This window comes from Carcharodon carcharias, chromosome 10 (genome assembly GCF_017639515.1).
Source record: "Carcharodon carcharias isolate sCarCar2 chromosome 10, sCarCar2.pri, whole genome shotgun sequence".
Taxonomy (NCBI): Eukaryota; Metazoa; Chordata; class Chondrichthyes; order Lamniformes; family Lamnidae; genus Carcharodon; species Carcharodon carcharias.
In genome coordinates, this window is record NC_054476.1 from 23,414,543 (window position 1) to 23,442,168 (window position 27,626).

A 27,626-nucleotide genomic window follows, 5' to 3' on the forward strand; every position below is an offset into this window, starting at 1 on the left:
TAGTTCATAACAACCGGAAGCATCCGTCACCACTGAGAACATTCAGGATGATGGTATGTTCCTGTCTTAAGCCCCTTCTCAAATCCCACCTCATCCTCATCCTACTATCTCACATGAAGTGCAAGCTGCAGATGGTGTGACCAAGGACCTCTTGCTTCCCGCCCCAACCGCTTTCCTATGCCAACCCTCCACTTCTGCATTTCCTCTTCAGGTATTCAAGAACTATGCCTACCCAGCAAGTGCAGCCTCATTGTGAAGATCGAGAGCTATGTCAGGCCTCTGATGAAGAAGTGGCATTACTCAGTCACAGCCACCAGTTCAGATCCTGGCATTGCGAGAGAGAACTTTAGAGGTTGGTATAGAGTTAGGATCAGCACGTGGTGAGTAATCAGACGCAAGTGAGTTACATTCAGACCAGGGGAAAAAGATAGTTCACGTGCCTGCTCACCAGAGAATAAGGTTGTAGACAGGTTCTGTTGCAGAGGACTCAGATGACGGCTTCAATGGGCGGCATACAGAAGAACGCAGGGTATACACACTTGAGATGCTTGCTGCATTGGCAGTCCTGCAACAGAGCCTCTTGTTACTGCCACAGAGTATGGAGGAATCCGGCTCCAACTTTGCACAGGGCTTCACTCAGAGCTTGGAGCCCATCCTTTCCACCGTGGAAGCAGAGGCCGACTCCAATGACTGCTTTTGTGGACCCACCCAGTCTGCTGGCTGCTGGCTCAGCTTCCATTGCGGCACAGGCAAAATCCATCCAACATCTCAGTGCTGCAGAGAAGGCTCAGAATGAGGTCAGGAGACCCATGCTTGTTGCCATGCAGGCCCAGCTTGGTACCATGCAGGCTCAGACAGCTGCCATTGGCTGTGAGCACCAGTGCTCAAAGGGAATTCACTATGGTGAATGGTTCAGTCGGAAGTGTTGATGGATAAAGGTGTATGGAATTTTTTTTCTGGTAGCTTGTATTTCAGGATTTTCACCAAGAGAATACCATGATGGTTCATAACAGATGGATTGAAAGTTGGGAATTGTAAGGCAACCATAATGTGGGGATAACATATCAGGGGAACTGGAGCCTGAGCATCTGCTCATAGACAGCTTGTCGGGAGAGAAGGTGTACTAGATGCCTCCTTTCTTCCCCCTCTGCTTCCCCCTCTTCCTGAGATGTCCCCTGCATGGCTTGTGTCAAAGACTCTGCCCGCCTGATCACAATGTTATGGAGGGAGAAGCAGACCACGGCAGGCTTGGCCACCTGTCCTGGTAAGTACTGGAGGGCTTGCCCCCGCCCCCACTCACCAAGACCAGACAGTGGACCATTACTTCGGCATGGCGATGGTTTAGCTGCATGACGTTCCTGGTTACTATAGGGCCCTCATTGTCTTCTCGCTGTCCTCATGTGGTCTGATGGTGGAGGGGATTCATGAGCCAGGTGTGAAACTGCTATTCCTTGTCACCCAGCAGCCACCTTCTGGTTTTTCATGGTGGACCAAAGATGGCAGGTACAGCTGACTGGTGCAATATGAATGCATTGAGGCTGCTGCCAGGATAGTGGGCATTCAGCAACAGGATCTTCTTGGCAGGTCACACATCAACTGTATGTTAATGGAGTGATATCCCTTGTGGTTGGTGTACCTCTCCCCATTAACATGTTGGGCCCGCAGATCCATATTTGTGCAGTCAATTGCACCCTGCACCATTGGGAATACCTCCAGCCTGGCAACTCTACATGGTCTCTTCTCTTGCTTCTCTTTGATTAGTGAGAAGCCTATGAAGTTCACTTTCAATCTATACAGGGCTTCTGTCACTTCCTAGATGCAGTGATTGATGACAAAATTTGAAATGTTTGTTAATGTTGCCTGTTCCCATCTGGGAGGATCTGCTGGTTTAGAAAGTTAGGAAGTCAGTGACCTTGACAGGCACTGGCAGTGCCTTCCTAACCCTTCTGTGATAAAGTAGCACATAACAAGCTTATTTAGAAAATAGAAGCATTTACTATTAAAGGGGCAAGGGGTAATTTAGGTACATATTGGCATGGTATGAGAAAACAGTGTGTAGTGGTAAACATAAAACAGAAAATGCTAGAAAAACTCAGCAGGTCTGACAGCATCTGTGGAGAGAGAAACAGAGTTAACGTTTCGAGTCCGAATGACAAGCATGACTGAAGAAGAGTCATGTGGACTCTCTCCACAGATGCTGTCAGACATGCTGAGTTTTTCCAGCATTTTCTGCTTTTATTTCATATTTTCAGCATCCTCAGTATTTTGCTTTTATCTTATTGTAGTGGTGAACAGATGTTTTAACTGGAGAGAAGTATGCAATGGCATCCCCTGGGAATTGGTCTTAGAGCCATTGCTTTTCTTGTTATATTTAAATGACCTGGACTTGAGTATAGGGAGTAAAATTCAAAGTTTGTGGAACAAACAAAACTTTGCAACATAGTGAGTAGTGAAGAAAATGTGAGCAGACTTCTGGTGGACTCAGATAGGCTGATGAAATGGGCAAACACATGGCAGATGCCATTAAATGTCGATGAAGGTGTGGTGATGCTGTTTGGGAGGAACAACATGGAGAGGCAGAATAAATTAAATGGTGCCATGGTCGGGGGGGGGGGGGGGGGGGGGGGGGGGGGGGGGGGGGGTGAAAAAGCAGAGGAAAATGGTAGTATGTATTGACAATTCTTTGAAGGTTGCGAGGCAAATTGATAAGGTAGTTAAGAAAGTGTGTGGGATACTTTGTTTTCGATGTATGGGCATTGAATACAAAAACAAAGATGTCATGCTAAACCCTTTATAAGTGATTTGTTAATTGTACAATTCTGGGCACCACCCTTTCAGCCTTGGAGAGGGTATAGAGTTGGTTACCAGAATCATGGCAGGGATGAGGGACTTCAGTTATGTGGAGAGATTGCAGAAGCTGGGGTTGTTCTTCTAAGAGCAGACAGAGTTATGGAGAAATATTAATAGGGGTGTTCAAAATGAAGAGGGATTTTACACAGCAAGTAAGGAGAAACTTTTCTCTGGCATGTGTGTAAGTAACCAGACGTCAACAGTTTAAGATATTTGACAAAAGAAGGATTTTCTTTGCACTGTACAGCTAAGATCTGGATTACATTACCTGAAAGGGTGATGGAATCCAACTCCATTGAACTTAGGGAAGTAAACTGGACACGAAGAGGACTAATTTGCAGGGTCATGGGGTGGGGTGGGGTGGAGGGGGTTGCAGAGGAGGCAATGGCAAACTACCACTGACAAAAAAGCTGCCAAGAAAGTGGCTCAGGAGGAAGCATCAGTAATGAACCAGCCTTCAGCCAGAGCACACATGACATGGCATTATAGGAGAAAGCTGGTGTGTGAGATTAAATTGCACAGTGCCTTTCAAAAAGCCAGCACAGGAACTTCAAGTCCTTCTGTGCTGCAAGATTCTATGATTCCAAACTGCTCCATGAAACGTACCTCTTTAACCAACCTTTTGGTCACTCTTCCCCAACCTCTCCCTGTGTGGGTCTGTAACAAATCTTGTTTGATAGATCTCCTGTGGAGCGCCATGGGACACCATACTATTTCAGAGGCGCTATATCAATGCAAGTTGTTGTGGCGGTGAGCTTGTGTGGCTGCGTCTGCGGAGGAGGTACTGAAGTCCAGGAATGGTCCTAATGGAGCCGGAGCAGAAAGGGGCCAGACCGATCACATCTGGCCTCTGTTGTCTCACAGAAAGCTCAACTGCGCTTGTCGCTCAGTGCAAGGGTGCCAGCTTCGGGCTGCTGTGTACGCCCGGATCCACTTTCATTCGCCGGAGATGACCTGTGAGATTGAGGAGACGCGATCCTGGATGTTAAAGGTCGCGAGGGCCGGTCTTTATTCTATTAATGGTTGGAGCAGTGCTCCAGTTTAGGGCGAGGTGCGCTCTGTTGTGGGTGCCTTCAGTCCAGACCCGCAGGCCTGATAAATCAATGCAAGAGGGAGTCTGGGTGCATTTTTGCTGGAACTAAAGGGAGCCGAAGCCTTCCGAGTGGTACTAACTTTCCTAAATGCCAGCTGGGGGTTGGGTGGGTCCCTTATCGTAAACAGAGGGTGGGGTGAAGCTCTACACATCCAAACTCGTGAATAAGTTGTTTGGAGAGCGGCTGTGTGTACATATATATAAAGACATAAAAAGTTTGGATGTAATTATGTTGACAAACCTTATCTTTCGTGTTTATATAAATTCAGCGCACTTATGTTTATTTTGTGTTTTACAAGGAGAGATTAAGCAGGGTCTCTGTGACCCAGAGTCGCATGTGACACGCAGCACCAGGAATATCTTCTCCAATTTATTTTGGGGTTTCTGGAGGAAGAAAGTGGTGTCAAGGACAGGTGGAAGGGGCCGAGCGGCCCTCAGTGCCACTCAATGCTGGGACCTCTGATCGGGTGGCATTTCTGTCTGAGCAGGGCAGCGGGGTCTCATTCCATATTTATAGAAAACTGTGTCGGAGCGGAAAAATCCCCAGAGGGACCTGTGAGGGAATCTGCATTATCAATGCTCCCTTCCTCTCCTCTGTGGATGGAGTTAGGAACAATAGGAGTGGCGAGAGAGAACACCAGGGGGACGTGGAGAAAGGTTGTTGTGTGTGTGTCTTGAGGGGGTGGGGGAGTGGGGGATGTATAAAGCACAAGAACAAACTCTAAAAGGGGAACTCACTGTTTCCTGTCACCAGTACACAGTTACAGCCCACTAGGCTGAAGGAGTGTTGCAGCAGGTCGCCATGAGCAGGAATGGCTATAATCTGCAGAGAATATGTGGGCAGCGAACCCGGGCAGGAGGTGAGTTACAATTCACAACTCCCCTCCTCAAACTTGCTAGGGACCAGCCGATGTAGCCAAATTGGGAGAAAGATGGCGAAAAGCGAGCCAAACTTCGATGCCTGTGCAAATACTTGGTGCGTGTCTTTGTTTTGCTCGCACCGGTTGTTTACCCGGCGACTGAGTCCCAGTTTAAACAACCCGCTGAGCACTGACTGGACAGGCGCTCCCAGCTACAAATAATCTTCCCCGTCGCTTCGGCTTTTAACAGGTGGCTGCGAATGCTGATCGAAGAGTAAACGAGCGAGGGGAGATTCAAATATCCGCGCTGCCCTCCTGCCAGTTAAAACCTTTTGCGTGTGATATAGGCTTCGAGATAATGTTAAATGCGCGCTGATTTACGAAGCTTCTCACGTTTAATTTCCGAAAGGTGCCTAAAAGGCATGACTGTAACTGGGCAATGTTCTAATACAGGAGTAATGTTTGATACTGTCAACGTACCGTATCGTGGAATGATAAAGCACATCAGCCAGGCCGTTCGGCCATCCTGATTGTGCCAGCTCTTTGAAAGAGCAGAATGAAAGGTTAGCCGAGTGATTTTTTTGAACCGAGTGTTCTGTGGCTATTTAAGTAGCAGTCAGTAATGACCAGTGTACGGGTATGGGGTTTATTATTGTAGACGGTACCTTTAAAAAAACAATAACAATTAATGGCAACTATGGGCGATAACTGCGGGCCAGAGAGTAACTTTCCTTGACGGTGAAGAGCATGGAGTTGGGACGGAAAGCTAGCTGGCCGTGTCTTCTCGGCCCTCTCGCTCCCATTCCCACGAAGATTGGGAGGGATCTTTCACGCGATGTCTGCTTGCCGAAACTGCTAGACATGGGCTTGGACCCGAGCCCGATTCTAAAAGTAACAACTGAGCACTTTAGAAAGTACAGTCGGCGGAGAGACGGTTCTTTGGGAGTCGGCAGTAGCAAGCGGGAGACGGAAACGAGCTGACACACACAGGGAGAGAAAGGGAGAGAGAGAAAGAGAGAGAGAGAGAGAAAGAGACAGCAGCTGTCTGTTTTCTTAAGGGGGAAAAGTGCGCTGGCTCTTCGCATTGTTTCCGAGCTGAGCAAGTGGGATCCTCACTGTGAGTTTTATGATATTACAAACGTGCTCCATACAGAGCGACTTTAACTGGCTAAATCTATCCTGCACTTGCGCAAAGCTTAAGTTTATGCTTTAAAGGGACATTATAAATTCTGCACAATCTGTTTTGTCTCATATGTGGTTGTCCTTTGGTATGGTTTTGTTTCACTCTGTGGGAAAGTTGTCAGGTTGGAGGTGTTACTTTCCCCGAGGGGGGTAATCTACAACAGAATAAAACCCACTACCCCAGGCCTCGTATTTTCCATCCTCGTTTATTACTTTAGCCATATTTAAAATTGTAGCAACCCATTTTTTTTTTGGTGGGTGGGGGGGTGGGGGGTAGGAGAGAAGGCTATTTTTTTTAAAAAAGGCACCCTTACGGCCATTATCTGAGCAGAAACGGTACCACTCGGTTCTCAACGTTTTCTGCCTGGTCACCGACAGTATCTACCCCAACCACACTCCCTGTTAAGTGTCCTACATGACAGGGTAACTGAACTGGCACAGGATACTGACGTGCACAGTGGAAGGATAGGGGGCAACCACTCCGGGAATTTTCTCGAAAGCGAGATACAAGTGTCCTTTGGTGCTTTTTTGGAGCACCCAAAGGGCCGAGACCGAGAAATTGCTCAGTGAAAATTCCGCTGTTATACCCAGGCTGTTATGTGCCGCTTGCTATTAAGTAACTGGGAAGAAAGAACGCGCGAGAATGATTGGCTGGGTTAATGGGGCAGAGAGTCTCAGGTTGCACCGCCAGAAATATCGAGGCTCCTCTCGCCTTAGTGCCAACCGCAGGTTAAGAAAGTGTTCTCCGAGCCGGTACAAATGTCTCCGGTTCAATACCCGCATACCCAAGGGGCAGCAGGAAGTGGACTGACTCTCCAGGTTGCAGTTGCTATGGTGACTCCTGTACACACGTTTTATTTTCTACTTTGGATGATGAAAACCGGACTCCAATTCGTTGTGTTTTTTTTTGGGGGGGGGGGGGGGTTTGGCTCGAGGCTCAAAACTTTCAGGACTCCCTTTAAATATATCTGTCAGCGCACGGTGGAAGCCTCCATCAAATGTAATGAATACGTGTCGTCCTGACCCTCGATTTCCACGAATGTGGCGAATGCCATTACATCAGCAATAAATAGCAGATACTCCCGTTACCCCTGACGTCAAACAAGCAATGTTCTTACAGGGTAAAATGTTTCCCCTAGCTGAGGGGGTGGGCTCTAGAACCAAGGGACACGGTCTCAGAATTCAGGGGCAGGCCATTTAAGACTGAGATGAGGAGGAATTTCTTCACTCAGAGGGTGGTGAATCTTTGGAGTTCCTTACCCTGGAGGGATGTCAAGGCTCAGTCATTGAGTATGTTCAAGACTGAGATTGATAAGATTTCTAGATACTAATGGCATCATGGGATATTGGGATAGCGCAGAGAATGGTGTTGAGATAGAAGATCAGCCATGATCTAGTTCAAGCTTGTCCAACATGCGGCTTATGGGCTAGATGTAGCCCTCAGTTTTCAAAATGCAGGTAAGTGCAGTGGAAGATTATGAAAGAAACCGTTCCTCCAATCACAGGCCGCTTCTGTCCTGCCTTTGCTGCTGATTGGCTCACGAGTGCATGGGGGGGGGGGCGGGAAGGGGGATGCGTGGTGAGGATGAAGAGACTCTTTGCCCAGGGGTGTGTGTGGAGAGAGAGGGTGTGTGTAGGAGAGAGAATGAGTGAGGGAGTGTGGGAGAGAGAATGAGTGTGGGAGAGAGATTGAGGGAGTGAGGGAGTGTGGGAGAGAGATTGAGTGAGAGTGAGGAAGTGTGGGAGAGAGATTGAGTGAGGGAGTGTGGAAGAGAGATTGAGTGACTGAGGGAGTGAGGGAGAGGGAGTGTGGGAGGGAGGGAGAGAGAATGAATGAGGGAGGGAGTGTGGGAGATGGAGTGAGAGACTGTGGGAGAGAGATTGAGTGAGGGAGTGTGGGAGAGAGATTGAGGGAGTGAGGGAGTGTGGGAGAGAGATTGAGGGAGTGAGGGAGTGTGGGAGAGAGATTGAGGGAGTGAGGGAGTGTGGGAGAGAGATTGAGGGAGTGTGGGAGGGAGATTGAGGGAGTGTGGGAGGGAGATTGAGGGAGTGAGGGAGTGCGGGAGAGTGATTAAGGGAGTGAGGGAGTGTGGGAGAGAGATTGAGGGAGTGTGGGAGAGAAATTGAGGGAGTGAGGGAGTGTGGGAGAGAATGTGAGCGAGTGTGGGAGAGAGATTGAGAGAGGGAGTGTGGGAGATTGAGGGAGAGAGTGTGGAAGAATGAGTGAGTGAGGGAGTGTGGGAGAGAGAATGAGTGAGTGAGGGAGTGTAGGAGAGAGAATGAGTGAGGGAGCGTGGGAGAGAGAATGAGTGAGTGAGAGAGTGTGGGAGAGAGATTGAGGGAGTAAGAATGAGTTTATGAAGGGGAGAGAATGAGGGATTGTGGGAGTGAGTGAGTGTGGGTATGTATCTGGCTCTGGCAGTCTCGGGATTCCCACTGTCCCTCACCCCGACACACCAACACACAATCACACTCACTCCACACAGCTGGGGCTGAGTGAGAACGAAGAGACTAGGAGTGAGCCAGACAACAGACACTGTCCCTCTCACAATCTAATGGTGGTCTTTATTAATTACTCTTTTTAATTAACAATTTATCGCTTTGACATTGCTTTATTTTTGCTCAGCAAGCTGCTTCCTTTCTTCATATCTCAACTTTATTTTGAAATTCTGGTTTAGTGTTGTGCCAAAACCCACCTTTCTGAAATTTGCTCATTTCCCCTTGAGAGAGAAGAAAATAGAAATGTGACCCCCATTCCCCCCATCGCCCAAGTGGAAAGGCTGGACAAGCCTGATCTAGTCGAACGGCGTTGCCGGTTCTAGGGGCTAATTGCCCTACTTCTGCTCCTATGTTATATTGGCACCCACTTGCAAAGCCTAACTGCTTCTAACTAAACGACCACATATCCAATGCCCAAGTAGTAACACCTCTCTTGTTTCATTGCTGTGAGCTGAAGGATATCTTGCTGTACAGAATCAAAGAATGATGCAATGCAGAATCATTGCACATCGGCCCTTTCGGCCCATCGTGCCAGTACCAGCTCTTTGGCAGAGCTAGCCAATTGATCCCATTCCTTTGATCTTTCCCCCATCACCCTGCATTTATCTTCCTTTCAAGAGTTTATCCAATTCCCTTTGAACTTTAGTATTGAATATGCACGCACCATCGTGTTATGGCTTGCATTTCAGATCACAGTGTATAAACAAATCTTTCCTTCTGTCCCTTAAATCTTTTTTTTGGGGGGTTAGCGCTCTTGGGCCATTGAAACAGTAGCCGCTCATCTACTCTACGAGCCCCGTTTTATCTCATATTGCGCAAAATGCCTCTCTTTGCGTGTTTTTTTTTCCCAGCCCGATCCTCAGTTTGACTGTTCCGACCTTTACCTCTTCAATTCAGATTCGCAGTTGTTTTACTTTGGACAAATCGCTGAATGCGATGCCTGAAAATGCGCTAGGAAGAGTGCGCAATGCTTGCAGGAATCAGGTGCTGGAGGTACCCATTGTCGATTGGCTGCCAATCAATCCAAGAGCGTTTGAATTTATCGCCAATCATCGGTGTTAGATTTTGTTAACAGCAATCCCCGCGTAAAAAAACCCCCAGATCCTGCCACACTATACAATGACCGGTTTCTTTACTCGATCTACCTATCAGACGCCCAATGTGGCCGTTTGACAATAGCGTTATGTAGGAAATGTCCAGGTGAGCTTGCGGATTACAGCTTTTAATAAAGACCACGGTATAACTCTGGGTAAGTGAATGGGATTTGAAAGAGTTAAAATCTCGCTCGTTACCCGGTTCACTTTATTTCCATGGTGCATTGCCACCCGTGCAATTGACAAACATGAGCTCAACATCCCTTTTTTTTTAAATTAAAAAATCTTCCAAAGTGCTCGGTACCATTCGTCTGTACATGTTTTGGAGAGAGATGAAAATCTAAAGAAATCCGAGTGAGGATGTTGCGCCCCCAATCGATGCGACATTTATCTATAGATATATCAGATTTATCAACCAGCTAACGGAATTGAACTACAAAGAACTGCCACCCCTTTCCGCCTGCTGGATTAAAAATGTGTCCAAGGGGAATCCCAGTTGGTTCATAAGATGATCCGATGCTTTTGAAAGATAGTTTTACAAATCTATTTTTAAATTAGTTCTGGTGGTGTTCTAACGACCATAAACAAAATAGCTTGTGCAATGATCCAGTGGTGTAGTTGTCCATTGCTATCTGCATTGCAGAGTGCTCCTGTCATATAAAGACTGTTAGCACCAAATCATTGGCATTCGTTGCATGGTCACAGACCCATATACAGGATTTCGCTGATGCCCAGTGCATCTAGAGACCTGAGCTATGGTATAAATAGTGCACACAATGGGATACAGTTTAATCCGCCAGTCAAAAAGTTCCGGCTCTTGATCTCTGAAATTGTGATTTATGAAGGCCCACCTGTGCGTGGAATAAATTGGGTTATTTGTCCCGTGCCTTGGCTGTGTATGGTCCTTACTCAGCACATCGATGAATTATTTTCAAATGATTTTTTTTTAGAAAAAGGACGACTAAATTATGAACGGTTTTTCCGATTTCCTGTTAAGCTAATAGGAAAGGTAATTGAAACGATGAGTATAAATGTAATCGTAGAATTAGATAAAATGTATAGCATTGGAAAAGGCCATTCGGCCCAACTGGTATGTGCTAGTATTTATGCTCTGCTCAAGCCTCCTCCCACCCTACTTCATCTAATCCAATCTGCAGATCTTTTTCTCTTTCCCCTCGTGTACTTATTTAGCTGTCCCTTAAAGGTCTTTATGCTATTTCCCTCAGCTGCTCCACGTGATAGCATGTGCTACATTCTAACCACTCCCATGGGTAAAGAAGCTGCTCCTTAATTCTGAATTGGACTTATGAGTAACTATTTTATATTTATGGCTCCTAGTTTTGGATTTCCTCACTAGTGGAAACATTTCAAATCTCTTCATAATTTTAAAGACTTCTATTAGGTTGCCCCATTAACCTTCACTTTTCCGGACAAAATAACCCTTGGCCTGTTCAGTCTTTCCTGGTAGTTGTAACCTCTCAGTTCTGGTATTATCCTTGTAAATCCTTTTACCCCCTTCTCCAATGCTAAATGCCTCACTATCTTTTTTGTAAGATGGTTTCTAGAACTGTGCACAGTACTCTAGATGTTGACCAGCCAAGCTTCTGTACAACTTTAACATAACTTCTCTGTAAATTATAAATTGTAAGTAAATAAATAATTATTCCTCTAGCGATGAGCCTCAATACTTTGCATTTTGTGGCCCTGATAACATGCATTGGAACTTTTGAAGATTTGGGCAATTGTGTCTCTAGATACATTTAACTTCTCTCCCATTTAGAGTGTTATTTTCCAAGGATGATGTAGCCTCCTTGTTCTTCCTACCACAGTGCACCACTCCACGCTTATCTATGTTAAAGTTAATTATAAATGCCCAAATAGCTTGTTACATTTCTGGAGAAAGATGAGGTTAAGAGATATCATGGAAAAGCAGGACTGAGATTAACTGCAAAGGGCCAAATTACATTTTCCTGTTTACAAAATTTGTTTTGTTCCTAAAACATTCTTGCAAACCACATATTATCAGGAGCCAATGTGAATATGCAAAGAATAAGGCGAGAAGCAATGAAGCTGTTCCTCTATTTGTGTGGATTCAAGTTTACAATATAATAATGGTTTTATTCTATCACTGTTTTTCTCTTCTCAATCTCATTATATTGTTTCTTGCAATTAATGTGCTGTTCTTTCTTGCCTGTTCCTTTTATTTCTCTCCTGTTTCTTTCTATGTTTCTCTAACACCTTCTTCTATGTTGCAATCCATATTTCCTATTTTCACTTTTATATTCACCTTTCAAGTCTCCATTGCCTCAAATAAAATCCTAGCACAAATATGATCACTGAAATTCTCACTTAAAAACTATTTCTCATATCAATCTCTTACCCATTTTCATAGATTGGACAATCCAAAGAATCATTTATCTCATCTCTATTCCGATCAATGGTGCTGTCAAATAAAGTAATTGGCAGAGTGAGTAATCAAATTGGCCCACTTGATAAAGGCCTAAAATAGTCCTGTAAATTCATATTTTCTTTAGTAGCTTTCATTGCCCTGCAGTATTTGATACATCTGTATCAGATTCAGATGCCATTACCACCTGGAAATGATGTGGTTTACCTCTTATGCAAAATAAAGATTTTGCTTCATTATGTTAAACATGCCTGCAACTCCAGCATTAATTTTTGTCTACTCTGCTACCCCTCAGCATGTTACATATGTTCGATTCTCCTTGCCCTTGGGTGCACTTGTTTCTGTCCCACTTGTTCCAATATGTGTAAAGGCCGAAAATATCTGATATTGAAACAAGAGTATACAAATGAAAATATATTGAAATGTTACAACAATATATAATAGGCAACTTTCAACACATCAAACCATGGAAATCTACAACAGGGAAAGAGGGTATTTAGTTAACTGTGTCTTTACATTTGCATTCTAAAACTAACCCCAGTGCTTCGTTTTCTCTCCATAGCCCTGCATCTTTTTCTGTTTCAAATATTAATCCAATTTTACCTTACAAGATGTAATGCAATCTGACTCAATCACTACCTGTGGTGAAGCATTCCATGCTTTAGCAACCCATCCGTAAATGTATTATTCCTAACCTCTCTCCCTAGTCTTTTAATTACAATTTTAAATGCATACATTAAAAAGCAAATATCCATCTTTCCTTTGTTAACCTGGCTTGAAAGTTGTGCAAGTGATGGTTGGAGCAGCTCTTGTTGACACTATCCAAGTACAGCAGAAGGTAAAGGATGGTCAATTTGGTTTGATTTTCCTTGTAGTAGTTGCTAGTGAGGTACCTATAATATATATAAGTATGTACAACAACCAGCCAGTTTGGTTTGTCTCTCGTGAGTATGTTATTAAGGCCTGCTCCACTTGCTGATCGTTAAGTGTACAATTCAACTATAAACACTGCCATACAACCAGCCTCCATTCTTGCTGCCTTTGACATGATTCTCATTCATCACCACCCACTCAGTCATATGATATGATCATTTTGTTCCACCTCGTTAACCATTATAGGTGCATGCCATTCTCTTTTAAACCCAACTCTCTGACCAAATGCTTGATCACCCTTCATCATCACTTCTTTGTCTTGTCATTTGTTTACTTCACTTCTCTGTTTAGAGCCTTGAGATGGTTATGTATGATAAAGCAGATATATAAATGCAAGTTGCTTTCTGTCATGCCAGTGCTGTAATGGTATCAACTTTTGAGGTGACAGTACTGAGTGAATACATTGCTTCACCCTCCTGAACATTTATGGCTTGTACTTGGATTGCCAAAAGAATTTTTTAAATGCTATTAATGCAACAGATATTTTGAACAGCACAGATTGTTAATCTGATTGAACTGCTCGATGATTGTAACCTCCTCTGACCTTAGGACCCTATCCTTCCCAACATCATCAGACTAAATCTTAAATGATAGAAACAGGTGGGCTGGGGTTCGGGTAATATATTAAAACTTTAAAAATCTTACAGAGGACCCAACCCAATCCCAAACCACAAGTTTCCAGATTTAACAGAGGCAGGGCAAAGTGTAGGAAACCAGTCAGCTCCCAGGATGCCAGTTAGCTAATTTAACATTTTGCTGGGTCTGGCAGTCTTTGATCAAACCTGATTTGCTATTTTAACCCTGGCCAACTGGATTTCCCATGCCTCAACTGAAGAGAGGTGAGGGCAACTTTGGGTGAAGGTAATTGCTTCCTTCCAGCTACCCAAGCTCACCCCATCCCCTCCAAAATCTGATAACCTATCCCCTCATTGGGAAGTGCCACAAGGATCAGATCCCCTCTTCCAAGGTCAGTTTTTGGACCCAAACTCAAGGTCCCACTAAGAACAGGAGGCAACTTACCTGCAGTTGCATTTTGTTCCTGATTGCTTACTCCCTGGCTGGAAAACAACTCTGTCAATCAGGCTGACTTCTGCAGGTAACCTGGCAAATCAAAACTACACACACGGGGAGAGCTGAATTCCTTGGTTTCCTAACAGAAACTATCCCCCTCATACTATGCAACCCACCCCTCTCAAAATTCAGCCCATGTACTTCCAACTCTGACCTCTTGTGTGTCCTCTCTTCCTTTCACCCACCAAAAGTAGCAGTGTCTTCAGCCACTGAGCTCCGTACTCTTGAAATCGCTCCATAAATCCTTCCCCTCTCCACTTCACTCTCTTCCTCATTAAAATCCTTCTTTTGTCCAAATATTTGGTCACCCCTTCCCAAAATGGATACTGTATAAAATATAAATAATGTAGCTACAAGAGGCACGGTATTCCGAGGCAAGTAATTCACCTCTTCACCCCATCATCATGAAGGCACAAATCAGGAGTGTAATGGAATACTCCTCACTTGCCTGGATGAGCCAAGCCTCAACAACACTCAAGAAGCTCCACACCATCCAGGACAAAGCAGACTGCTTGATCAGACCTGTTCCACCATCTTAAATATTCATTCCTTTCACCACCATCGCTTAATGGCACCAGTGTGTACTTTTTACAAGATGCACTGCAGCAACTCGCCAAGGCTTCTTCGACAGCACCTTCCAAACCTACGACGTCTACCACCCAGAAGAACAAGGGCAGCAGATGCATTAGAACACCACCACCTGCAAGTTTCCCTCCAAGCCACACACCACCCTGACTTGGAACTATATTGCCATTCCTTAACTGTTGCTGGGTCAAATTCCTGGCACTACATCTCTCATAGCATTGTGGGTGTACCTACACTACATGGACTGCAGTCGTTCAAGAAGGCAACTCACCACCACCTTCTCAAAGGCAATTGGGAATGGGCAATAATACTGTCTTTCCAGCAGAGATCATATTCCAAGAACATTTTTTAAAAAATCTCCTTCTTTGGCTTGAAGTTCATTTTTGGCTGATGATACCTTCATGAACTGCCATGGATATTTTATTACATTAAGAATCTTATAAAAATGCAAATTATTGCTGTTATTTGATACTGATCACAGTATATGTCTACCTAAAGTAAATGCCAAGAATACATTTTTCAGCAAATCCAGTCATTGTCTTCTGCTACTGTTTATTGTCATTTGCAGCTTGGCATATACATGATATTGCTCTGTGCCTGTTTCATATCTCTGAACAGCATTTTGTCCAGAATTTCCCAGTGCATGTGTGCATTTTGTCTATTTCCATGGAGTGTATAGTAACCTTCATTGCCTTTCATGTATAAATCACTGTGGGACAACCTTTAGAAACCTAGACCATTGGCCAGAACATTAAATTAGTGTGCTAGCCAAAAGCAAGAATTACATGCAACATTAGAAATTAACATCGCAGTTTCAATATTAACACTTAGATTAGCAACAACAATTTTCTGCCAAAGAAAAAATAAAGCAAATGGGACAGAAATAAGCACACTGCTAGACCGTAAGATGTCTTTTTGTGTGCAGCCCCTCCCCAGAATGGGGAACATGCTTTTCTATACAGTCATGAGACACATGTTTGTGCCTATCATTTTGTCACCCAGATAAATAGAAAATCCGAAGGCCGGATAGCAACATTGATCCATATCAACTATCATCCTTCTGTAACTGGTGATGAGTTTCTTTTCAAGATACTTGTCCAACAATATCTTGAATGGATTTAAGCTATATTCCCCTACAATTTCCCTTAGTAAGCAATTATAAAGCTGACACTTCTAGTGAGACAGTACTTTCTCACATCCTGCCTAAATTTAATTCATTTCAGCATATAGTCATGACCCTTTGTTTTGCTATCCTGTCTCTGACCTTGTGCATCCTTAAGTTTATTTATCGGAAAAACTCCATCAATCAATTTGAATATCTGTGACCTTCTGATCGCAGTTGTGCTGCTGCTTAAGTAGCTGAGTGCAAGTCAGGCACATTCCCATCGCAAAGGCACTCAACCTGGATAATAATGATAGGACCACAGACTACTTCATTGCTGGAGAGAAGCAGCTCATCAATGTACCCAGAATGAATTGCAGAAATTAGTAGGAGCTTTTGGTCCTGGTGACCTTGTTACCAATTTGTGCTCCAATCTTTCACTCATACCAGTTTTCCACAAGATAGGAGTTCATAAAGATTCATGCATTGGAATGGATGTGAATTCAAGACGACATATCTGGGCAATGGACATTCAAAATCAACTCATCTCTCCATGGTACATGAGAATATAAGAAATAGGAGCAGGAGTAGGCCATATGGCCCTTTGGTCCTACTCTGCATTCAATAAGATCATGGCTGGTCACCTACCTCAACTGCACTTTCCTACTTTCTTCTCATATCCCTCAATTTCCTAGTGTGCAAAAACCTGCCAATTTCAGTCTTGAATATACTCAATGAGCATCCACAGCCATTCAGTGTAGAGAATTCCAAAGATTCCTAAACATCTGAGTGAAGAAATTTCAGAATCACAGAACTGTTATGCCGCAGAAGGAAGCCATTCAGCCCATCATATCTGCATTGGCTCTCCAAATGAGCAATTCCCTTAGTGCGATTCTCCTGCCTTCTCTCATAACCCTGCACATTCTTCCCTTTCAGATAACAGTCTAAATCCCTTTTGAATGTTTTGATTGAACCTGTCTCCACCACCCGCTCAGACAGTGCATTCCAAAATTTAACCACTCGCTGTGCAAACAAGTTTTTCCGCAAGTCGCTTTTGCTTCTTTTACCAATTACTTTAAATCTGTGCCCTCTCGTTCTTGATCATTTCACAAGTGGGGACAATTTCTCCATATCTACCCTGTCCAGATACCTCAGGATTTTGAACACCTCTATGAAATCTCCTCTCAGCCTTCTTTTCTCCATCGAAAACAGGCCTAACTACTCCAACTACTCCAATCTATCTTCTTAACTGAAGTTCCTCATCCCTGGAACCATTCTTGTGAATCTTTTCTGCACTTTCTCCAATGTCTTTACATCCTTCCTTTAGTGTGGCACCCAGAACTGGATGCACTACTCCAGCTGAGGCCAAACTAGCATTCTATGCATAACCTCAACATAGTTCAGCATAACCTCCTTGCTTGTGTACTCTATGCCCCTGTTAATAAAGCCCAGGATACTGTATGCTTTATTAACTGCTCTCTCAACCTGTCCTGCCATTTTCAATGACTTATGCAGATTTATAGCCAGGTGCCTCTGCTCCTGTAGCCCCTTTAGAATGTGCTCTTTATTTTATGTTTACCCTCCATGTGTTTCCTACCAAAATGAATTACTTCACATTTCTCTGTATTGAACTTCACCTGCCATCTGTCTGCCCACTCCACCAACTCGTCTATGCTCTTTTGAAGTTCTACGCTATCCTCCTCACAGTTCACAGTGCTTCCAAGTTTTGTACTATCCACAAACTTTAAAATTGTGCCCTGTACACCAAGGTCTAGAGGTAATTAATATATAACAGGAAAAGCAAGGGTTCCAACACTGACCCCTGAGGAACTCCATTACAAACCTTCCTCCTGCACACAAAACATCCATTAACCACTACTCTCTGTTTACTGTCACTCAGCCAATTTCATATCTATGTTTCATTTACCTGCTTTATTCCATGAGCTATAGCTTTGCTCACAAGTTTGTTGTGTGGCACAGTATTGAACACCTTTTGGAAGTCCATGTACACAAAATCAACTGCATTGCCCTCATCAACCCGCTCTGTTACCTCTTCAAAAAAAACTCTAGCAAGTTAGTTAACATGATTTTCCCTTAAGAAATCCATGCTGGCTTTGCTTAATTTCTCCTCATCTCAGTCGTAAACAGCCAGCCTCTTATCATTAGACTGTGAACCCCAGCTCCATATTGTCCAGCCAGGGTAAACAGCCTCCCAGCATCGACAGATCCCACAAACAACAATGGAATAAACGTCCAGTATATCTGTTTTGATTGATTTAAGGTACTCCTTAAAACGTACCTCTTAGACCAAGCATTTGGTCACCTGTCCTAATGGGGGGAATTTTCCGTTCCAGAGACTAATTGTGGTAGAGGGCGGGTTTCACAGCGCGTTTCCCACTGGGTGGTGGGATGGCAAATCACGCTCACTTTCAGGCTCAAAAGCTCATTAATTATGCATCGGTGAGTAGCTCTCCAAATCACATGGTGGGCCAGGCACTGATTTATGCGCCTCGCCATTACCTAATGGGTCAAAGGTCCGGCACCATATTTAAACACCACCAGAACGCACACATTATCCTCAAGGAAACTCCTTGATATGGCTCGACCAAAGGAAAAAGCTGCTCCCAAGTTCAGCAATGACGCCCTTGAGACCCTCGTCTGTGGAGTCTGCCAGCACCAGGATGTCCACTGCCCGAGGGATGGCTCCAGGAGGCCCACCTGCCTAATCTCACCAGCCTGGGAGGCTGTTGCATGGGAGATCAGCTCCTCAGGTACCTGCCCGAAAAATGCTATCCAGTGAAGGAAGAGGATGAATGATCTCATTCACTCCGCCAGGGTAATGCAACCTTCAGCTCACTCCAGTCTCACACTCTCATAATGACATCATGCACTCAAAGGGTTACACTGCTCAGGGATCTCACACAACATTAGTGAGGGAGACATCAGCACTGATTGTCACATGGATACTTTAACATCACCAGCATCTCAGCCATCATGCTGCCCAAACTTCATCCTCAGCTGTTACTGGGGAGGGCTCAGCACACACAGCAGACATGCATGTTTCCCAACCTTTTCTCCATCTCTTCTCATCAGGTTCCATTCCATTTATCTTCACGCAGGCCAAGCTCACCCACAACTGGAAAGTGATATCCCAGATGGGAGGAGGGACGGCAGACGTCCAGGAGCTGTCCCAGTTTGAGAAGGATGTCGCTGAGCTGGCAGGCAGATGAAGGCAGGATTGGCCTTTCCCAGAAAGCCAGCATGGATGAGCCCTCCATGAGTTGATCACAACCTGATAATCACAGTGAGTGACATGCAATGTTGTGTTCTGCCTCCTTATGAGCTAAATATATCTTCTCTCTCTTACAGGCACCAGCAGGTCCAGACAGAGCTCCAGACCAGCCATAAGCGCCAGCCCCCAGACCATCTCAGAGGAGGATACCGAGGATGCATCAGATGAAGAACCCTCGCTGCATCCGTCTGCACCCTCCACCAGCACAGAGATACACATCGCTATGGGTCATGGATCTAGATTAGGCTCGGGGTCACTTTCTGGAGAACTCCTCACTAACATGTCTCCACAGCAGTCAGAGGCAGTGACAGCCCAGGTCTCTGACACTCGGAGGACTGCTGGAGATCAGGCACCCGCTGAGTCCAAGTCAGATGATAAGCCTCTGCAAGTGGCCGTCTCTAACATGCTGGATGTGCAATGACAGGCAACGGAAAATCAGGTCGAGTTGTGAGAGGCAGTCAACAGACTACAGCGAAGGATGGAGGAGCCTGTCCATATTCTGTCTGATGCCATGGCTCTGATATATGAGTGCCTCGAGTTCTCCATGGGAAGGGGGTGGCCGTCTTGGAGACCTTAGTCCAGCAGGGCCTGCCATATTTGCGCTTGGACCTGCACTCCATCGCTATAGCCATTGGTCGCATCCATCAGTGGCGAGGTGAGAGAGGGCGGGGCACCTTGGCCTCCCTCCAGGAGCCCCTTCTCTTCTGGGAGTCAGGCAGGGGCCCTCAGGCATTCATTGGGACAAGGACCAGCAGCTGGTGTTATGATCACCAGCTGATGTTACCACTGGACAAGCCTGATACCAGAGTGGAACCCAGCTTGATGGATCCTAAATTTTAATTTGTTTGATGGAAATGGGCTACTGAATAGAGTTACAGGAATCAGCTGATGAACTTTTAACAGAAGAATAAAACATTTAGTTAACAAGAAAAATGAACTATATTACAATACTCCTTCACCCACAACTATACCTTCACAGATATATATATATATTTGTAACAGTACAAAATCTATCTTATACTCTAATGTCCTGAGTAAGTATACAGTCCATGTACCAATAGGCACCCTGTGATCAGATATACCATACTCTGAAACCAAGTGACAGATGCCACCTCAACCAGATGCTATGGATCTCTCATGAACTCCTCCCAGACGCTTGTCACACTGTGAACCAACCAGTCTCTCTGAATTCCTTCTTTATCACAAGGGGTTTCCAATCACCACTCTCTCTCACCAACTCAGCTGTCAACAGTACAATTGCTTCACATGTCCATAGCAAGGAGTTACAGACCTTCAGTTGTCTCTTTGGACCTTCTTGCCTCTTCAAGCTGTTCTCAATTTAAATTTGCTTTCTGCAGCTTTTGTCTCTAAATCTGAAGCTTGAAGCTTTTCTCTCTGCCCCTCACTCTTAACTTCACTTGACAGGACCTTTTCCAGGTTCCTATCCTTCCTTTGACTAGAAGGTCTTCTTTGGACATTTCTCATTTCCACTCCCCTGGATTTTGGGGTTTTCCTTAGCTTGGGACTGGCTATCTGTCCCCTTCTAGGCTTCTGTTTGGCAGCTGTCTTCCAAACCAGTTGTACTCCAACAGATTCTGAATCAAACTGCTGTCTTTCTTCTTGTGTGTGTGTTTATGGCAAGGGACCTGCCTCTTTGGGACCCTGTTGCTCGGCTATAGCCCAATTCTTCTACCCTTGCATTTGGTTAACTTCTTAAGCTGTAAACTCTCATTAGAAATGCAAGCACCTTTTTATAGTGAAACTAAAACCACACTTGACCTTTTTAACACAGAAATACAAATCAAGCTTAAACTTTAAAGCTAAAACTCATTCCTAACACCCACAAATACCAATATAACTCACTTAAACAGTCTCTATTTCCTAACACTGGAGACCCTGGGGCCATTCATCCAAGTGGCTCAGAGAGTGGCCTGCCGATCTCAATCCCCTCTGCCTGTGACCCCATCACCTGCAGCTATACAGACTGAGGAGGGTGCACCTTCCTCATAGCAGGAGATCCAAGCAGGCCAGGGCCCTCCAGGTCTCAGCCCTCTAAAGAACACCTGCCAAAGTCACCAAAGACAACTGGGCATAGCAGTCAGCAGTCAGCAGGCTGCCACCACCTCTGCTGTGAATATCAGGGATGCATCAAGACGTAGCAGTAGGGTTAGAAAAATTAAGTAACTTTTACATCACTTCTGGGTCACAGGAGTTCAATCACTGTATGTATCATGCACATTTTTAAATACATTTGCTCTTCATGAGAATGGTTTTTGTCATTTGAAAGCTTCATGCATATGCATTTATGTGCCCTCCTATTACAAGGATGAGCCATGCTCCCACTCAGCAATTGCCTCCCTTTGTGAGCCTCACATTCATGGGATGTGAAGCTGAGTAATAATAGTTACTTGACCTTTGTGTTATGTTGAGATGTGTCAAGTTCTTTCCTGGAAGTGCTTGCAAACTGCATTAGTAACTTCTTCTTCTCACAAGACAACATGATGTTTTCTTTTAATTCATTCACAGGAGGTGGGCTTCCCTGGCTGGGCCAGCATTTATTACCCATCCCTAGTTGCCCTTGAGAAGGTGGTGGTGAGCTGCCTTCTTGAACTGCTGCAGTCCATGTGGTGTAGGCACACCAACAGTGCTGTTCGGAAGGGAGTTCTGGGATTTTGACCCAGCAACAGTGAAGGAATAGCAATATATTTCCAAGTCAGGATGGTGAGCGGTTGTTGGTTTGGTAGGTGCTGTTGAAGGAGCCTTGGTGAGTTCCTGCAGTGCATCTTGTAGATGGTACACACTGCTACTGTGCATTGGTGGTGGGGGGAGTGGTGGTGGGTTTGTGGATGTGGTGCCAATCAAGCAGGCTGCTTTGTCCTGGATGCTATCAAGCTTCTTGAGTGTTGTGGGAGCTGTATTCATCCAGGCAAGTGGAGAGTATCCCATCGTACTCTTGATTTATGCTTTGTAGATGGTGGACAGGCTTTGGGGAGTCAGGAGGTGAGTTAATTGTCTGACCTGCTCTTGTAGCCACAGTATTTATATGGCTAGTCCAGTTCAGTTTCTGGTCAATGGTAACCCCCAGGATGTTGATAGTGGTGTTTCAGTGATGGTAATGTCATTGAACATCAAGGGGCGATGGTTAGATTGTCTCTTGTTGGAGATGGTCATTCCCTGGCACTTGTGGGGCGCTAATGTTACTTGCCACTTGTCAGCCCAAATCTGCATATTGTCCAGGTCCTGCTGTATTTGGACATGGACTGCTTCAGTATCTGAGGAATTGCGAATGGTGCTTAACATTGTGCAATCATCAGCAAACATCTCCACTTCTGACCATATGATGGAAGGAAGATCATTGATGAAGCAGATGAAGATGGTTGGGCCGAGCACAGTACCCTGAGGACCTCCTGCAGTGATGTCCAGGAGCTGAGATGACTGACCTCCTACAATCACAAGCATCTTCCCTTGTCCTAGGTATGACTCCGACCAGTGGAGGGTTTTCCCCCTGATTCCCATTGACTCCAGTCTTGCTACGGCACCTTGATACCACACTCAGTCAAATGCTGCCTTGATGTCAAGGGCAGTCACTCTCACCTCACCTCGGGAGTTCAGCTCTTTTGTCCATGTTTGAACCAAGGCTGTAAAGAGGTCAGGAGCTGAGTTGGCCTGGCGCAACTCAAACTGGGCATCAGTGAGCACGTTATTGCTAAGTAAACGCTGCTTGATAGCACTATTGATGACCCCTTCCATTACTTTACTGATGATGGAGAGTAGACTGATGGGGCAGTAATAGGCGGAATTGGATTGTCCTGCTTTTTATGTGCAGGACATACCGGGGAATTCTCCACATTGCCAGGTAGATGCCAATGTTATAGCTGTACTAGAACAGCTTGGCTGGGGGCGTGGCAAGTTCTGGAGCACAAGTCTTCAGTACTATTGCCAGAATGTTGTCAGGGTCCATACCATTTGCAGTATCCAGTGCCTTCAGTCATTTCTTGATATCACATGGAGTGAATCGAATTGGCTGAAGAATGGCATCTGTGATGCTGGGGACCTCTGGAGGAGGCTGAGATGGATCATCCACTCGGCACTTCTGGCTGAAGATTGTAGTAAATACTTTAGCCTTATCTTTTGACTGATGTGCTGGGCTCCTGCATCGTTGAGGATGGGGATATTTGTGAAGCCTCCTCCTCCAGTGACTTGTTCAATTGTCCACCACTATTCACAACTGGGTATGGCAGGACTGCAGAGCTTAGACTTGTTCCATTGATTGTGGGATTGCTTAGCTCTATCACTTGCTGCTTATGCTGTTTGGCACGCAAGTAGTCCTGTAGCTTCACCAGGTTGACACCTCATTTTTAGGTATATCTGGTGCTGCTCCTGGCATGCCCTCCTGCATTCTTCATTGAACCAGGGTTGATCCCCTAGCTTGGTGGTAATGGTAGAGTGGGGGATATCCTGAGCCCTGAGGTTACAGATTGTGTTTGAGTACAATTCTGCTACTGCTGCTGATGGCTCACAGCACCTCATGGATGCCCAGCCTTGAGTTGCTAGATCTGTTCGAAATTTATCCCATTTAGCATGATGGTAATGCCACACAACACGATCAGAGGTATCCTCAATGTGAAGGCAGGACTTTGTCTCCACAATGACTGTGCAGTGGTCACTCCTACCAATACTGTATAGACAGATGCATCTGCGGCAGGCAGGTTGGTGAGGATAAGGTCAATTATTGGTTGGTTCCCTCACCACCTGCCACAGACCCAGTCTAGCAGCTATATTATTTAGGACTTGTCCAGCTCAGTCTGTAGTGTGCTACCAAGCCACTCTTGGTGATGGACATTGAAGTCCCCCATCCAGAGTACATTCTGCACCCTTGCCACCCTCAGTGCTTCCTCCAAGTGATGTTCAACATGGAGGAGCACTCATTCATCAGCTGGGGGAGGGTGGTGCATGGTAATCAGCAGGAGGTTTCCTTGCCCATGTTTGACCTGGTGCCATGAGACCTAATGGGGTCCGGAGTTGATGTTGGGGACTCCCAGGGCAACTCCTTCCTGACTGTATACCACTGTGCCGCCACCTCTGCTGGGTCTGTCCTGCTGGTGGGACAGGACATACCCAGGAATGGTGATGGTGGTGTCTGGGACATTTTCTGGAAGGTATGATTCCATGAGGATGACTATGTCAGGCTGTTGCTTGACTAGTCTGTGAGACAGCTCTCCCAATTTTGGCACAAGTCCCCAGATGTTAGTAAGGAGGACTTGGCAGGGTCAACAGGGCTGAGATTGCCGTTTTCGTTTCTGGTGCCTCGGTTGATGCTGGGTGGTCCATCCGGTTTTGTGACTTTGTAGTGGTTTGTTACAACTGAGTGGCTTGTTAGACCATTTCAGAGGACATTTAAGAGTCAACCATATTGCTGTGGGTCTGGAGTCACATGTAGGCCAGACCAGGTAAGGAAATCCCTAAAGCACATTCATGAACCAGATGGGTTTTTACAACAATTGACAATGGTTCCACGGTCATCATTAGACTTTTAGTTCCAGATTTTTATTGGATTCAAATTCCACCATCTGACATGGTGGGGTTTGAACCCAGGTCCCCAGAGCATTACCCTAGGTCTCTGGATTACTAGTCTGATGACAATACCAATACGCCATCACCTACCTGATGTTAGGCATGCTCAGTGGCCGTGGAAGGTTAGCTGTAATTGTTTCTCAAAATGAGATCGCTGCCTTCATTGGTAGTGCGAAAGCACAAGACCTGCAGTCATGGTGGTTTCTCCAACTATGTGCACATCTCAGTGTCCGCTAAAAGTTTCTCATTAAGGTTGCAACGACTGCATCAAGTCCCTTGACGCAGTGTTTGCACTGTTGTGCCGACTTCACTTCCCAGAGCGCACGGATACAGAATTCGTGGCTGACCTTTCCAAAGATTAGGGCCTGGTGAATCATGAGGGTTGAAGGTGCAAGTCCAATGCTGGGCAAATATAGTAGACCTTACTCGCAAACAGCCACTGTCCTGCCCTCAATCTGCATCTGCACTATTAGCTTTTCACTGGTACAGCCTTGCAGCTGAACCACAAACTCACAGATCTAGGTGGCCATGATGCCAACCCTGATACTTGACATCTCAGTCCCACAGAGGTTGAAAGATGTTTGGATCCATTCATGAAACGTGCCACCTTACCAAAGGCACTCATGCTTTCTCTGAACTGGTGTACTGATTAAACTCAACTTACATTTCAGCAATGACTGGATGCCCTTTCGCCTGTTCTTAATGCCAATTGGAGACAGCACGTTAGAGCCTTTCATTGATGTTCTGGCTGATATGCAGCAGCTGTGCTTCCTTAACAATTGTCTGCATTTTCCATTCTCATGTACTTTTCTGTTAATGTTTAAATGGAGTAACTGTATTGTGAAGCCAATGACTCCTGCAGTTTCTCCTTAAAGCACACCAAAAGGCAATGGCTGCAATTGCATCTTCTCAAGGAAGTCTTCCTCTTTCTCTCAGCTCTGATTCTATTTCAATGTTGTGACTCTAAGCAGTTTGAGGGAGCCCCCTGAAAGGACCCCAGACACTTCATGTGCAGATTCTTTGCCAGCTTCAATTTTAAACTGCACAATAACTTAGGGGTTTCAAGATGATGGTGCTGCATTTCTACTTCGAGACCAGCTTCAACCATCCCCCATCAGTATTTGGGTCCCTCCAATTTTCCCAGACACCTACAATGTGTAGGTGGACCTCCCTCTGTTTATTCTCCAGCCTCCCCCAGTAATCCTGGATCCCATTGTTGTTGTGGTGGACATTCCAGCCCTCCCACCTGAACCCATCACTGTTGATGTCCCCGTGCTCCATGTGGATCTCACCCCTCCCCATCTCAAGGTTGTGTGCACAATCACATACAGAGAACGCCCCCAGGAAAGCATCAAGTACCCTCCTACTTCTCCCCATTTACAGGCTGCAGATGCCTCCCCTAACCATGAGCATCCCATCTGCAGCCCAGTACCTAGCCAGCCAACCTCATCGCCATCCACTAAGACAATGAACATGCCCTGCACACTAAACTGTGCCTTATCCCAACTGAACACACAGGACTTTCCCCTTCCTGGAGTGGGACTACAATGTGCATGCCGTGCATAGCCATTTAGCGTGGCCTGCAAAGCCCCAGGGACTGCCTTTAATCCCTCACCCTGACTGTGAGATGCACAAAGCCCCAGGGCTGCCTTTAACCTTCACTCTGACCTCTTGGCCCCAGTCCAAGGACTATGACTGTCTTTCAATGAGCTCTCCTGTTCCTTTATGACTGATCACAAAATGTCTGCCTTCCCTCGCCCCTCCATGACTCTTCATGCAACCCATCCCTCTCGTGCCACACAAACACAAGTCCCCCACCCCTCCTATCCCCTCCCATTCATGCAGTTTGACTCCCATAACTCTTTCTGTGTCTGCATCCCAGTCTTCCATGTCGGGCTCCAGGTTCTCCACCCCCAGTCTCCCCTCTGCCAGCCATTGTTCCCCCGTCCTCACTCCAAACCCCACCATACCCCATTTTCCCTCATGTCTCTGTCATCCTCCCCTCCCACCCCATTACAATGCTGGTCTCTGCTTCAGGGTACAGCCCTGCCTGAGACCCACAGCACACACTGAATGCTGTCCACCCAGAGTACAGAGGCAGCCATCGTGAGCAGACCAACCCTACACCCCCACCAGTGTGGCATAACACTGGCATTGCTGAGAAACCGGAGCAGCACTATTGCAGGTTGGCTTTGAATGTTTCACTCTCCACAAAGTCACAAGCAAAGTGATGGTGGACAGATGCACGCCACTTATATCCGGTCGTGATGTAGACCGGTCTAATTTCCCGTTGGCATGGGATGTAAATGGGTGGCGAAACATGATTCCAGCGAGTAGCGTTTTTAATGAGTATTGATGACATGGTAATGCACGCAAATGGCGTTCCCGACATACATCGGCGGGAAACCGGATCTGCCATCATCCCACCATGGAAGTGATGAGGGGAAAATTCCAAACTGATTTCCCACCAGTGAGATTCTGACTTTTGGCCTCTCTCTGAATTTTCTGCTCCCACCCACCATGAAACCATCCACTGGCAGGAGTGGAAAATTCCACCCAATATCTCTTCAGTCTCAAATTTTGACTGATAACACTCTTCTGAATGTTCTAATTCAGAGAGCCAGCTGGTGAAGGATATAACTGGAGCCTGGTCCTTATATACTTAAAAAATTTTATTTACACACGTGCATGTTACATTTCATGCACCTCAAGACCCAATGGCTCCAATTTTCAGTCTGCTCCAATACATATGAGCACAGATGGGTCTCCCCTCCATCCCCCAGCTTATGTTCACCTCCTGAATACAATTAAGCACTCAATTATGACATAATTAACAGTGAAACACCTTATAAATGCAACATCTTTCCTTTATCACTTCTAGTTTGGATCAGTGATTTGACATGACATGACACACCTTTGAGAAAACCCATGATTTTCACAAGGTGCAGTGACAAGTTTGAGTTTTCTAGTCACAGTTGAAAACCTTTTTTTTTTATCACCTCCTCCCTCCTTTCACCAATCTGCAAGAAGCGATGATCTACTCCCAAAGAGAAAAAAAGTATTTTAAAAAATAAATAACAGGAT

The 27,626-nt window shown here is 45.5% G+C and overlaps 1 protein-coding gene across 5 annotated transcripts in view; it reads left to right on the forward strand.

Annotated features, from left to right (window-relative positions):
* The first annotated feature begins 4,694 nt into the window (after positions 1-4,694).
* The window catches only part of ano1a (anoctamin 1, calcium activated chloride channel a), a 230,080-nt gene continuing 207,148 nt past the window's right edge, over positions 4,695-27,626 (forward strand). For 4 of the 5 annotated variants that reach the window (XM_041197457.1, XM_041197458.1, XM_041197459.1 and 1 more), the window contains exon 1: positions 4,695-4,803. In XM_041197457.1, coding sequence (XP_041053391.1) covers positions 4,746-4,803 — 58 coding nt within the window. In that variant the 5' untranslated portion in view covers positions 4,695-4,745. Of the gene's footprint in view, positions 4,804-5,770; positions 5,921-27,626 lie in introns of those variants that run through there. The other variant, XM_041197460.1, reaches the window with a different exon arrangement.